The 13,789-nt window shown below is 49.0% G+C and overlaps 1 protein-coding gene across 1 annotated transcript; it reads right to left on the reverse strand.

The window, feature by feature from the left end:
- Positions 1-8,189: 8,189 nt before the first annotated feature.
- Positions 8,190-9,788, reverse strand: LOC145791415 (uncharacterized). The gene is made up of 2 exons (XM_082871772.1): positions 9,291-9,788; positions 8,190-8,222 (listed from the first exon to the last, which is right to left on the reverse strand). The coding sequence occupies exons 1-2, from the start codon at positions 9,786-9,788 to the stop codon at positions 8,190-8,192; spliced, it is 531 nt and encodes a 176-aa protein (XP_082727898.1).
- Between the last annotated feature and the right edge of the window lie 4,001 nt (positions 9,789-13,789).

The following is a 13,789-nucleotide window of genomic DNA, read 5'->3' on the forward strand; positions in this document are numbered from 1 at the left end:
GGTAAGGAGTAAACAGTGACTTAGACGATGATTAGAAATGGGGTGATAAGTGAAGTTTTGTTCCTCCTTTCAATTAGGACATATACTCTTGTGAATGGATGTGAATAAAAGGAAAATTGTACTCCTTTTTGTAGACTACCACTTGTCTGAAAGACATCATTTTGCCCTGATATGTTTTTGTTCTGAACTTAACATATTGCTATCATAAACGTACCTTTACTAATTAAGGATGAAATGTTTATATGAGGATTAATTCAAGGCTTGTTCCTTTATTGCGATCTAAAAATGAGTGATCATTGGAATAAAACTTATGTGGTCTATGTTATTTAGAGATGTCATACCATCAATTAAATTCGCTGCTTCCCACAAGGGTGATTAATATGTGATCTTGCGTGTGATGGATGTTTACGACCTCCAAAATTACGTGCTCTTTGTATGGAACTAATGGCGTAGATACCCACCTTAGAGTCTGTTATTCATAATTTATGACTCGTACATGAATGTCTGGATAACTACTATATGGGAATTGGTAGACCAAAATTGACTTTGTTATTGAGGATGTATCAACACTTATTGACGTGAAAGGTTTCATATGAAAGGTGACCAAAAAAAAAAAAAAAACATGAATATTGTTTATGGTATGTGTGAGGTACTAGGTGATATGTGATTAATTCAATAAAATATCTAAGTAATGTGATAAATGAAAGTAGTACATTGTGGTTGATATGATTTGTGACTCAACTATTGGAGAGTTTAGAATTCTTCCGTGTGGATATGATAAACTTGAGCTGAAATGCTGAGATATTTAGGTTGAGAAAATTTCGATGTATTAAAACCATTATTTTAAGTGCTTAAACTAAATGTAAGCAAACTGTTTATATGATTAATTTGGGCCTTATCCTTTTGTTTGAATTGTTTAGGTCTACGAGGAATTGATTTTTTTTTTTAAGCTAATATTATGTATTAAGAATTTCTATGAGTCTGATTTAATGTTCTTCGTATAAAGTATTAGAATATATGGTAAGTCAATATTGTTAACATGCCTAAGCAAGTTAGTTGTGACTTACAATGAATGAAACCAATATTCGGATTAGATGCGATGCTCAGTCTACTTTGAAGTTATTGGAACAAGAACATAGGAGTTTTATGGACAATGCGTTTTATGCTTGATGTCATGAAGATGACTTTAAGACCCTCTAAGAAGGCGTTGATTTTAAGTGGTTGTTATTTTAATGTAATTTGGGAGTTATGACAATTGGGGTTCGATCCGTATTTGATTTTACTAATAATTTATGTTGGAAAGAGAAATCATGGTGTCCAATCGGAACAGGTAATTTCTTGTTATGGGATTTGGGTTTGCTCTTTGGAGTGTGTGAGAAATCTGATTCGAACTAATAAGTTTAATATTGATTACTTGGGCCTCCATTGAAGTTGAGGACTTGAGTCTAAATTTGGTTATTTAAAAATTTAGGCCTCATTTATTAAGACCACTATTGTTAGCATTTAAATCATTAGTGAGCAAAGATCTATGAAGTAATGGATCCAGGATTCATGTGTTTATTTGGTTCCATGGGTGTAAAATGAAAATATCATTGGAAACATAATTGGGAAGTGAACATTTCATCATCTTTAAAGAACTATATATTTAGGAATATTGTGGAATCAATGGAGAGTTGCATAATACTATAGATTTATGGACTAAGCTAATTTAAGGATTTCAAATGACAATCCACATTAGACCGATTTCAAACTTAAAGGGCAAGAGTTAGCTCATGAACATCCTTGGCATTATGGTTTTACCATTTGGGGTATATGACTTGTGGATCAATAAATTGAAATGTACGAGGGTTGTGAATAATAAGATGATGTTCTGATGTTATTGAGTATTATTAACAATGGGGTTACTATATAGCTAGTAAATGACGAATTAATTGTGATTCTTGGAACAACTTCTTTGAGATTGACTGCATAAGATTATGAATTGATAAATGATTGAGGGATATTGTATATCCAAGATGAAACTGGACTCGTGACAGGGTAAATCAAGTTTGGAGGACTTCTTAAGGTGGGGAGAATGTAATGACCCTAAAATGTGTATTAGAAATTATCTTCATATAATTATGGGTTACTGTGCCTTAATTTAATTACATCTGTTTGAATTAAAGAATTATCTATTAAGTTACGACCTTGGGACTGAAATTGCTGACTTTTAAGAGTTCAGAAACCGCAATTGAGTACATGGTTATGCTGATGGGAATTTTTAGAGCTATTTGGGAAAATTAATTGAAAATTTATTTTCTCTGATTCGTTAAGGTATGTTTTGGTGGTTAACTTAGTATTGCAAATTGAAGGACTTAGAGGCTTCAGAAACCAGAACGGAGTACATAATTATGATCAGTATGATTTTTAGAGCCATTTGGGAAGTTTAATTGAAAATTGATTTCGTTCGATTCGTAAGGCTACGTTTGGCTCTCCCTAATTGTGATAAGCTTATATATAGATATTATATTTTGTAACGCCCTCAAAATAATAACATTAAACCCCTCAATATAGACATACATTTATATACGAAAGATCCACATTCTTCAATTCATCAGAGTACTTCATTACAAAAGTATTACATGTTAACAACAAAAGCAAATGCCCTACAGGCTTACAGCTTTCCAAGTTAACACTTGGTTACAAAAGAGAGTTCTAACTCAATTACATATTAAGCCCTTGGCTTGAATTTACATGTAATACATCAAAAGAAATATGACAACAAAAGTGTGTCCGCCTCTAGCCTCCCAAGCTATGTCCTTGGAGGTGGCATGCTACCTGTACCTGAAAATAATGTTCCCATATAGGGTGAGCCACAGCCCAGCAGAGATATACTAAACCAACTATGAACAATGACTAAAAGATTAGCAATTGATAGATGGCCAACACTGACACATCCACTTACGTCACGACACAATTTCATAACATACGAGTCTATGTCACTTCCCATTTTCCATCTTTATTTAATAGATAAGCATATTACATATCAACAGATAAGCATATTAGCTGTATCCACACTTCACTAGACAAGCATATGAGCTGTATCTACACTTCTCAAAGACAAGCCTATGAGTTGTATCTTCACTTCTCTAGACAAGCATATGAGCTGTATCTACGGAGTTCATCCCCCATCTCCTCCCGACACTATCCAGTTTAGAGGTACATCCCCCATCTTCCCCTAAACCGCGGAGTACATCCCCCATCTCCTCCTTTACACACAATGCATATAAACACAAAGGTTCTATACACAATCAATCAATACATAAAATTAATGTATTCAATCCACCGTCATACTCTATGACACATTCAATCGATTAGTTTTAGTTTGCCTAATCATCATGCATTGTCTACAACAATCAAGACTATCCTTCACCGATAGCCCAAAGCAGTTATTTCTAAATAGAAAGTAAATGCACAAAATGGATATTAAATCAACATTTCAATTAGGTGAGCGATAAATGATCCAACTACACCCTTTAATCCCTTCCCTTTCCAATTTCCAACAATTAATTGTACAAATTAATCAATCAATGTAATTAGGGCATTTTCCATAATTAACATTTCAACCCTACACGGTTTCATTTTCATCAATGTGTCAACATTTACTTCATTCATTCATGCCAAACATGCATTCAGGTTTTGATGATGTATCGATTCCCGGGTGGATGGGTCGGACCGGCCCAGGTTCTCCAGACTCCGGCTCAGGAAGGCTGGCTCCGTCAGATGACCTGCAAGCAAGTTCAGGGGGGAACGGGGTAGTCCCCCAGTGAACCCTCCGGTGCAAGAATTAGAAGAGCAGAGTATGAAAAGACTGTATATCGAGAGATCAAGAGAGAGAGCAACCTAACCTTCTTTTTTTCCTCTTATCCTTGCTTATATCCTTTGGTCATCATTTTTCCTGTCTCTTGTGACGTTCTTTTTCCGCCGAAAGCCTGTGCCATAGCTCATCTTGTTTAGGGTGATGGAGGCTCTGTTCCGGCGGGGAGTGCTGTTGTAATAAATGCTGTGATGGGTTGCATTAATGGTGATGTGTTGTGATAATAACTCTGCAGATCTTTGTCTGCTGATGTGGCCCGTGTCCCACCTGCCGTGTGCCTAAATGCCGTTGGCCCTTCATGTCTAGGTGGCCTCCAGCTGTTCTGGGCCTTGTCATCCAAGCAACCGGGTTGTGCCATTGGCCCCAAGCACTGGGTTCGGGGTGGTTTACCGTGGGCCGTGTGCCTTGTGGGCCTATCCATGTCAGTAGTCCCCCATTTCCGAGTGCAGCTTTAGACCAACGAAGGGAATAGTGAGAAGGGAGAGAAGTGTGAAACGGGTGGAGAGGCCGACTGGAAGGTGGCCGAGCGGGAGAGGTCGGCCGTGAGGCGGGGCGACCACGAGGGTGGCCGAGCGGCAGGGGTCGACCGTGAGACGTGCCGATCATGAGGGTAGCCGCGCGGGAGGGGTCGGCCGTGAGGTGGGCCGACCACGAGGGTGGCCGAGCGGCAGGGGTCGACCGTGAGACGTGCCGATCATGAGGGTAGCCGAGCGGGAGGGGTCGGCCGTGAGGTGTGCCGACCAGGGGGGCGTGGGGTTCTAAAATGTGCTGATGTGAAAATGGAAAAGACAGGGTAAGGGTAGGGGACAGTGCATCGTGGCCATACACGTGGCAGTGTCGTGGGGGAAGATGAAGCGTTGGGGCAGGAAATGAAGCGATAGGTCAGGGGGGGTTTTGAAAAAGGCGGTTTTGGCGGTTGATTTGAAAGGTTTTGAAACGGGTGAAAATTAATGTGGATCCGTGGAATACGGGCAAAACCGTAGGTTTTAGGTATAATGCGTTTTACCTACCGTGGGACAAGAACTCAAAATATCCAACTCTTGCACGGTGTGCGACATATCTGTGTAGCATTCTCTCAACTTTCTTGTGGTTGCGTCAGAAGTGTTTTGTGAGCAAGCCCTAGAAATGGCACAAGAAGGAGTAGTTAACGTGAGGGTAGACCCGTTGGGGGACGATGATGGGGAGGAGTTAGCAGCGCAGTACAGGGCAGAGGCATCGGACTTGATATTGGCCCCAAAGCCATTAAACCAGGTGGAGTCGGGGCAGTGGCACACTAAGGCGGACAGATCCACGCTCACGGTGGCGGATTTGGAGGCGATTAGGGGGCGATACCAGATTCCGGCGGAGGTAGATTTACGGTTGCCGACGTCAGAGGAAAGGCCGTCTATGGTGAAGCCAGGGGAGTTTTCCCTGTACGAGGAGGCGCTGAAAGGGGGGCTGAGGCTGCCATTGCCTCAAGTGGTGGTTGATGTGCTAAATCGCCTGGAGGTAGCGCCGGGGCAGTTGATGCCCAATGCGTGGAAGATTCTGATGGCTTGTGCGAGTGCGTGGCCTAAGGCGAATGGAGGAGAGGCCATGACGATCGACGAGTTCTTCTCATGTTACAAAGCGTCGGGGCAGCAAGAAACGTGGGTCACCCTACAAGCAGTGATGGGCAGGGGGTTGGTGGCGGGGCTGCCTACGTCGATCAAGGGGTGGCGGCCACGGTGGTTTTTCGTGTCAGTTAATGGGGGGATGGGGGTGCGCACCATGTGGAAGGTGCCAAATCGGTCGATGGAGTCTAGGCTAGGGGTGGTGGCGGAAGAGAGGGTGAAGAAAGTGAGGGAGTGGAGAGAGAGAGAGAAAGCCAGATGGGACGATCTTGTCCAGCCGTCAGCACTGTTTGAGGCGGGGTTGGGACCGCAGCCGAAAGGTGGAGACCTCGACCGGGGGGAGTTGGAAGAGAGGAGAAGAGCACAGGAGATGGAGGATCGAGCCATTATGGCCAAGGCCGCGAAGTTGATAGAGGCGCAGAGGGGTCGACCGGCTGAACCGCTCTCGCGGGAGAGGATCCGACCGCGCCCTAGGCCTTTGGGGGAAAAAGACTTGGGTAGCTTTGAGCCGCTTCCGCCGCCTGTAGACCCTATAAAGGAAAAGGCCAGAGGGGTTGTGACGGTCATGAAGAAAAAGAAGGAGAAGAAGAAGAAGAGGGGGGCTCCAGAGGAGGCTGCAGAGGAGTCTGGGGCCAAGAGGGCGAAGGTGGCCCCAACGGATGCAGAGGAGTCTGCGGCAAAGGACGCCCCAGAGGAAGTGGAGATCATCCCAACGGTGGAGGTTGTGGAGGTGGGTCCACCAGTACAAGCGGAGGCTGGGGTGGGGGAGGCGGCGCCGAGCGGGAGGGAACAGGTTCAGGGGAGGCCCGACCCCCAGGAAGGGGGGGTTCGTGTGGCCACGGCTATTTATCATGCGCGCGCGGTAGCTGGGAGGATGGAGGGAGAAGAAGGCCCAGCCAGGGCGGGAGCCGACCGCCTGGTGAGGATTGTGGACGAAGGAGCTCTGCGCGCGGCATCTGGGTATAGTGAGGCCGACCTGCTGAGGGGGTTATGCTCCGCCCAAATGGAGGTGACTACCTTAGCGGGGGCTCTTCTCAGGAAAGCTGGGGCCGCCAAGTTGAAGGCTGAGGAGGTCAGGGTCCAGCTGGCCAAGTTGAGGGAGGATAGTGCCGACTGGGAGACTGCCTATGCCGACCTGCCAGCAGTCAAGTTGGAACTGGAGGACACACGCCGTAAGGTTGTGTCACTGGAGTTCCAACTGGCTGGTGAGCACAAAAAATTGGAAGAGTCCGAGAAGGCCTGCGCGGTGGCGGTCGAGAGGCATGAGGAGGCTATGACCAACAATGAAGAGCTGGTCAGGCAGAAGGATGAAGCGGACTCCAGAATTGGAGACCTGCTGAAGGAGCTGGGGGAGGAGCGCACCAGAGCAGAGGAGGACAAGGGGAGGCTTCTGAGGGAATGGGAGATGGAGAAGGTGAAGATGGCGGCGGAGCTAGAGGGTCTGAGGAAGGGGATGGAAGAGGAGAGGATGACGGCAGCCGCTGGAAGGGTGGCTCTGCAAAGGGAGCTGGACGAGGAGAGGGCGAAGGCGGCGTCTGAAAAGGCGGCCTACCCTGATCTATGCGTCGCAGCAGTGGAGCAGTATAAAGGGTCCTCCGAATTTCAAATGGAGGTGGATGCTGCTGTCGCCAGGAGTCTGGCTGGTCAAGAGCCTGGGGGGTTGGGCCTGTCAAGGAAGACTGCTGGAGGTAGGACAGAATCAGAGGTGATTGAAAGCTTCCAGCAGTCCGACTGCTATAAGCATGAAATGGCCGAGTACTGGGACAGTGGTTGGAAAATGTTCAAGCGTAGAGCTGAGGAGCTGTTTCCAGACTTGGACCTGAGTAGCGTGACAATCGGCGAAGATGATGTGGCCCAGACCCCCCTGGACGAAGGCGTTGAAGAAGAGGATTTAGCATCCAGCGAGGAAGAGTAGCCAAGAAGAAGAAGAGCTGGGCGTGTTCTGTGGGGTTTGGTTAAGTGTATACATTGTAATTTTTGTGCATTGTTTTTTTTTTTTTTTTTTTTTTTTTTTTTTACATTGTAATTCTATGAGTGAATGAATAAATACGTGAAGAGTTTGGTTAAGATGAATTTGTGTACGAATGTTATTTTGTGTCTGTTGGCAGCTGACTATTTGTGCAGCAAAAGTGAATAAAAACCTTGTGCGGTAAAAATGAGTAAGAAATTTTGTGCAGTAAAAGTCCACAAATGAGGGTAAAGGGTAAGTTACAAGTAGTAGCTAGACAGTTAAGTGTAAATTTGAAAGTGAATGTGAAAAAGGTAAGTGTTATGAGGAGGTTTCAAAACGGACGAGTGAGAGTGTAAACATGAAGGTAAGAGTAAGTAAGTGTTGTGGGGAAGTTTAAAAATGTGACCAAGTGTGAAAAGATGTAGCCTTGTTTGGTTTTGGAGTGCTTGGTCGAGTGTTCAGTCTAGCTGGGGCTTTGAAGTGCTTGGTCTGGCCGAGGCTCTGACGTGCTCGGTCTGGCCGAGGCTTTGAATGCTCGGTCTGGCCGAGGACCGAGGCTTTGAAGTGGTCGGACTGGCCGAGGCTTTGAAGTGCTCGGACTGGTCGAGGCTTTGAGGTGCTCGGACTGGCCGAGGCTTTGAAGTGCTCGGACTGGCCGAGGCTTTGAGTGCTCGGTCTGGCCGAGGCTTTGAGTGCTCGGTCTGGCCGAGGCTTTGAAGTGCTCGGTCTGGCCGAGGCTTTGAAGTGCTGAGGTTGGCCGAGGTTGTGAAGTTTTGAGTTGCTGGGATCGTCATACAAACATTTGAATTATGACAGTGTAGATCTGCAATCGGAATTTGCTTTATATATAAAAAAAAGGGGAATACAACAATATTGGTAATATAAAAATATGAACTTATTGATAGTAACGCTTCAGATGTTCTGCATTCCAGGGATGGGGCAGGTCTCGGCCTTCCATGTCTTGGAGTCGGTAAGTGCCTGGTCGTGGTCGGGCTTTGACGATGTAGGGGCCCTCCCATTTGGCTGCCAGTTTGCCCTCGGCTGGATTCTTTGTGGCGAGAGTCACTTCTCGTAAGACAAGATCCCCGACGGAGAATTCCCGAGGTCGGACTCGGCGGTTGTAGTGTGTTCTCATTTTCTGCTGGTAAGAAGCCAATCTGACAGCAGCGGTTTCTCTGAGTTCTTCGATTAGATCGAGGTGTGTTCGATGGAGCTCTTCGGCTGAGGCCAGATCCGGGTGTAAAACCCTAGGAGTGGGGAGGCCGACCTCTACCGGGATAACCGCCTCAGCGCCATATGTTAAACGAAAAGGGGTTTCGCCGGTGGGGGTGCGAGCAGTGGTTCGGTAAGCCCAGAGTACATTGGGCAGTTCCTCGGCCCAAAGGCCTTTAGCAGCTTCGAGCTTGGTTTTGATGATTTTGAGAAGGGAACGGTTGGTGACTTCAACTTGGCCGTTTGCCTGGGGGTGACCGGGGGAGGAGAAGCACGGTTGGATCTGGAGATCTGCACAAAATTTTCTGTACTTCGCGTTATCGAATTGTTTGCCATTGTCAGAGATGATGGCTTGAGGGATGCCAAATCGGCAAATGATCGATTGCCAGATAAACCTGGTTGTGTTCCGCTCGGTGATTGTGGCAAGGGGTTCAGCTTCGACCCACTTGGTGAAGTAATCGATGGCAACGATTGCGAATTTGGTCTGACCTCGACCGGTGGGAAAGGGACCGACCAGGTCAATCCCCCATTTGGCAAACGGGTAAGGACTGCAGAGTGTGATTAACTCTGTAGGAGGAGCATGAGGGATGTTGGCGAAGCGTTGGCATTTGTCGCATTTGAGCACGAAATCAGTCGTATCCTGACTGAGCGTTGGCCAAAAATACCCAGTACGGAGTACCTTCTGGGCAAGGGACCTGCCTCCTGAGTGATTGCCACAAATCCCCTCATGGATTTCCTGCATTACGTAAGTTGCTTGCGCTGGATTGAGGCAGCGTAGGTATGGCCGGGAGAAACCGCGTTTGTACAATATGTCGTCGATGATGACGTAATTGGACGCTCGGGATCGGACTTTGGAAGCCTGCTGCTGGTCCTCTGGGAGTGCTCCTGTAGTCAGGAATAGGAGGATGTCGGATGCCCATGGGATAGGTTCATTTTGAATGTGTTGTATAGCTTGTAGACTCGGTGAAACGGCCGGGTGGTGTAGGTATTCTATGCGGACGTCATGGCTGAGAGTAGGATGGTCAGCTGAAGCCAGCTGAGCCATTTCGTCTGCTTTGGAGTTGTCTGCCCGAGGAATATGTTTGATGTGGAAGGTATTGAAGAGGCGAGCAAGAGGGAGTGCCAGGTCTCTGTAGGCTCGCATCGTATCGTCCTTGGCGTCAAAATCCCCCGTCATTTGACCGACGACGAGTTGGGAGTCGCTGAAGACTCGGAGGTGGCTGACCCCTATGTCCTTGGCGAGGCGGAGTCCTGCTAATAATGCCTCATATTCGGCTTCATTGTTGCTTGCTTCAAACAGGAAACGGAGGGCACATTTGAAGTGACCGCCTTCAGGAGAGGTGAGGATGATGCCGGCACCGCTTCCTTCTCTTCGGGACGACCCATCGACATTGAGGGTCCAGGAATGAGGGTCTTCTGGCTCTGTTAGAGTTGGTAAGGGCGGGGGTGTGGTGGTCGGGGTCGGTTTAGTGAATTCCATGATGAAATCAGCTATAGCTTGCCCTTTGATTGCTGTCCGAGGTCGGTAAGAGATGTCAAACTGGCTGAGTTCTACTGACCACTGCATCAATCTGCCTGAGAGTTCCGGTTGCTGCATGACCTTCTTCAGGGGCTGGTCGGTGAGGACCACTATGGAGTGGGCTTGGAAGTATGGGCGGAGTCGTCTAGAGGCAATGACCAAGGCCAGGGATAGTTTTTCCAGCAAGGGGTAGTTCTGTTCCGCGCCCCTGAGAGCTCGGCTAATGTAATAGACCGGTCGTTGGACTGAGCCATCTTCTCGGAGGAGAGCCGCACTGACTGCGGTTTCTGATACTGCTAGGTAGAGAAAGAGAGGCTCTCCCGTGATTGCTTGAGAGAGAAGGGGGGGGTTAGCCATGCATTGCTTTAACTGTTGGAAGGCCTCTTCGGACTCAGTTGTCCATTCAAAGGTCTGCCGAAGGACTTTGAAGAAGGGCAAGCACTTATCTGTCGCGCGGGATATGAAGCGGTTAAGGGCTGCCACTCGGCCGGTGAGCCTCTGAACTTCTTTGACCGTCCGAGGTGACTGCATCTCGACCAAGGCTTTGATCTTCTCAGGGTTAGCTTCGATGCCGCGTTGGCTGACCATAAAGCCCAAAAATTTGCCAGATCCTACACCGAACGCGCACTTCTCTGGGTTGAGCTTCATCTGGTACTTACGCAGGGTGGTGAAGGTTTCTCGTAAATCAGTGAGGTGGTCGGAGGAGTATTTGCTTTTGACTAGCATGTCGTCGACGTAGACTTCCATATTCCGGCCTATTTGGTGATGGAAGATGGTGTTAACCAGCCGCTGATAAGTGGCCCCAGCATTCTTCAATCCGAACGGCATTACCCGATAATGGTAAGTACCGCGGTCGGTAATAAATGATGTGTGCTCCTGGTCGGATGTGTGCATTAGGATTTGGTTGTACCCAGAGAAGGCATCCATGAAGCTGAGCATTTGATGACCGGCGGTGGCGTCGACCAACAGATCTATGCGAGGGAGGGGGTAACTGTCTTTAGGACATGCTCGGTTCAAGTCCGAGTAGTCGACACAAAGCCGCCATTTGCCATTGTGTTTTCGGACGAGGACCACATTGGACAACCATCTAGGATAGTCCACATTTCTGATGAATTGGGCCTCGAGGAGCTTGTTAACTTCGGCGGCTATAAGGGTGTTGCGCTCCGGATGGAAGATGCGCTGTTTCTGGCGGTGGGGTCGAAAATGGGGTTCGATGCTAAGGCGATGGGTTATGAAGGAGGGGTCGATGCCTGGCATGTCAGAATGAGTCCAGGCGAATACATCTCTGTGCTCGGTTAAGAGGGCAGTAAGGTCGGCCTTGGCTTGAGCGGGTAATTGGCTGCCGATCTTGGCAGTTCTGATTGAATTGGTGGGATCAATGTTGACTTCAACAAGTTCCTCTACAGGTTCACCTCTGACCAGCTCGTCCTCGTCTCGGACGTCAAGCCCTTCGATGATCATGGCCTCTTTTAGCTTGACTTCTTTGAGTGAGGCGACATAACACTCCCTGGCTGTGGTTTGTTCGCCTTTGACGGTTCCGACGCCGAGGTCGGTGGGAAATTTCATGGCCAGATGGTATGTGGAAGTGATGGCTTGGAAGGTATTTAGGGCTGTGCGGCCAAGGATGATGTTGTAAGCGGAGGGGCAGTCGACCACGAGGAAGGTGAGCAGCTTAGTGGTCTGCCGCGGGTGCTCACCGATGGTGATAGGCAGATCGATGGAGCCGATGGAGGTCACTCGGTCTCCGGTGAAGCCGACCAGAGGGGTTTGGAGAGGGGACAGGCTCTCTTCCCCAACCTTGAGTTGGCGGAAGCAATTGAGGAAGATGATGTCCGAAGAGCTGCCGTTGTCTATGAGGACTCGTCTGACTTTGTAGTTGGAGAGGATGGCGGAAATGACAAGGGGGTCATCGTGTGGGTAACGGACTCCGGCACAGTCGGTATCAGTGAAGGTGATGGGTTCGATCCATTGTTTTGACTGTTTGGGAGGTCGGTCCACCGTCATTACTGCTTTGTCTGAGCCTTGTCTGATTTTTCTGAGTTCTGCCTTCTGGGCGGAGCGGGATGGCCCCCCGCAAGCAAGGCCTCCTGAAATGACTCTAATTTCGCCGACTGGTGGGGGGGGATTGCCCGGAGGTCGAGGCCGTGGTGGGGGGCGATCGCGGCCTTCGTTTGGTGGGTCTGGATTGCGGGGCGGTGTGCGTCGGCGATTGTTCCTGGGATGGTCAGTTCTTTGTCGCTGTGGGGGTCGGGGGTCTGTGAATCGGCTGAGACGGCCCTGGCGGATGAAGGTCTCGATCTGGTCTTTGAGGTTAATGCACTCGTCGGTGGTATGGCCATGGTCTTGGTGGAAACGGCAGTATTTGGACTGATCTTTCCGGGTGGAAGGGCTTCGGGACGGTAGGGGCCATTTGAGGGGGTAATCCCGCTGGATCTGGTTTAGGACGTGATCCATAGGGGAGTTGAGAGGGGTGTACCGCTCGAACCGACCGGGCGGTCGGGTCGGAATCGATCGGTCAGTTCGGGGGGGGTGGTCATTATACTGGGCGGTTCTGGGCTCGGAGTCTTTCCTCTTCTCTCTGGGAGTCGGATTTTTAGGGGTTGGCTCTTGTCGAGCGGCCAGGGAGTCTTCAGCATTCATGTATTTCTGAGCTTTGGATAGTAGGGTTGCCATGGTGGTTGGGGGGTTTTTGGAGAGGGAGAAGAGGAAGTCAGACGACCGCAGGCCGGCCATAAAGGCGGTGAGGATGACCTTGTCGTCATTTTCTGCTACTTGAAGGGCTTCGGTATTGAAACGGGTGACAAAGCTGCGGAGCGACTCCCCCTCTGTCTGACGAATGTTAAGGAGCTGGGTGGCCGGGCGCCTCTGACGCTGGGCTCCAATAAAATGGCTCAGGAAGGAGTCACTGAGGTGTTGAAAGGCGGAGACGGACTCCGCCGGTAGCTGGCTAAACCACAGCCGAGCTGATCCCTTTAGTGTCACTGGAAAAGCTCGGCACATGATCTCATCAGGAAAGGCATGGAGGACCATGAGGGTGCGGTAGGTTTCCAGATGGTCGACTGGGTCCGTCGTGCCATCGAAGGAGTCAATGGTAGGCATCTTGAATTTGGCAGGCAATGGTTTGTCGCGGATGGAGGCAACAAAAGGTGAGTTGGCGGTGGCCGAGGGCTTGTGCTGGATGTTCTGCATGACCCCTTGTAGTTGGAGTTTCATAGCTCGGATTTCAGCGTCCCAGAGGGGGGTGGTGTCGCCATGGTCGGCCAATGGAGGCTGGACGCTGCTAGCTTCCCCCTCAGGGGTCAGTACTGCAACCGGCGGGCGTGGAGGTGGTATGTTTTCATGTTGGGGAGGAAGGTGCTGCGAACCTTCTGGGTTAGGTGGAGGGGGCTGTGGAGCGGGATGGTCTGGGGCTGTTCCTTGGTTGGGGGGAACGTTTGGAGGTGGAACGGGGGGGTTTCTTTGGAGTAACGCATTGATCAGGGCCTGGTTTTGCTCGGCCATGCGGTTAATGCTGTTGGTGAGCTCGATGATGTATTGTGGTGGATTGATTGGGTGGGAGGGGTCTGTTTGATGGCCGGAGGCATTGTGGTGAGAAGCCATGGACCTAGTCGTGACCATGCACCTAGATGGGCAAAAAGGAGAGGTGATAGTGAGAAGGG

This window comes from Camellia sinensis, chromosome 5 (assembly GCF_055761805.1).
Source record: "Camellia sinensis isolate YWXY chromosome 5, ASM5576180v1, whole genome shotgun sequence".
Lineage (NCBI taxonomy): Eukaryota > Viridiplantae > Streptophyta > Magnoliopsida > Ericales > Theaceae > Camellia > Camellia sinensis.

Bases quoted from the DNA above. Each gene is read 5' to 3' on its own strand.
- LOC145791415 (XM_082871772.1), bottom strand. From the start codon at position 9,788: ATGACGGGGGATTTTGACGCCAAGGACGATACGATGCGAGCCTACAGA. The intron at 8,223-9,290 runs GTACTCCGTACT...TTCCGATTGCAG, and splicing joins GCAGGTCCCTTGCCCAGAAG to ATCTACACTGTCATAATTCA.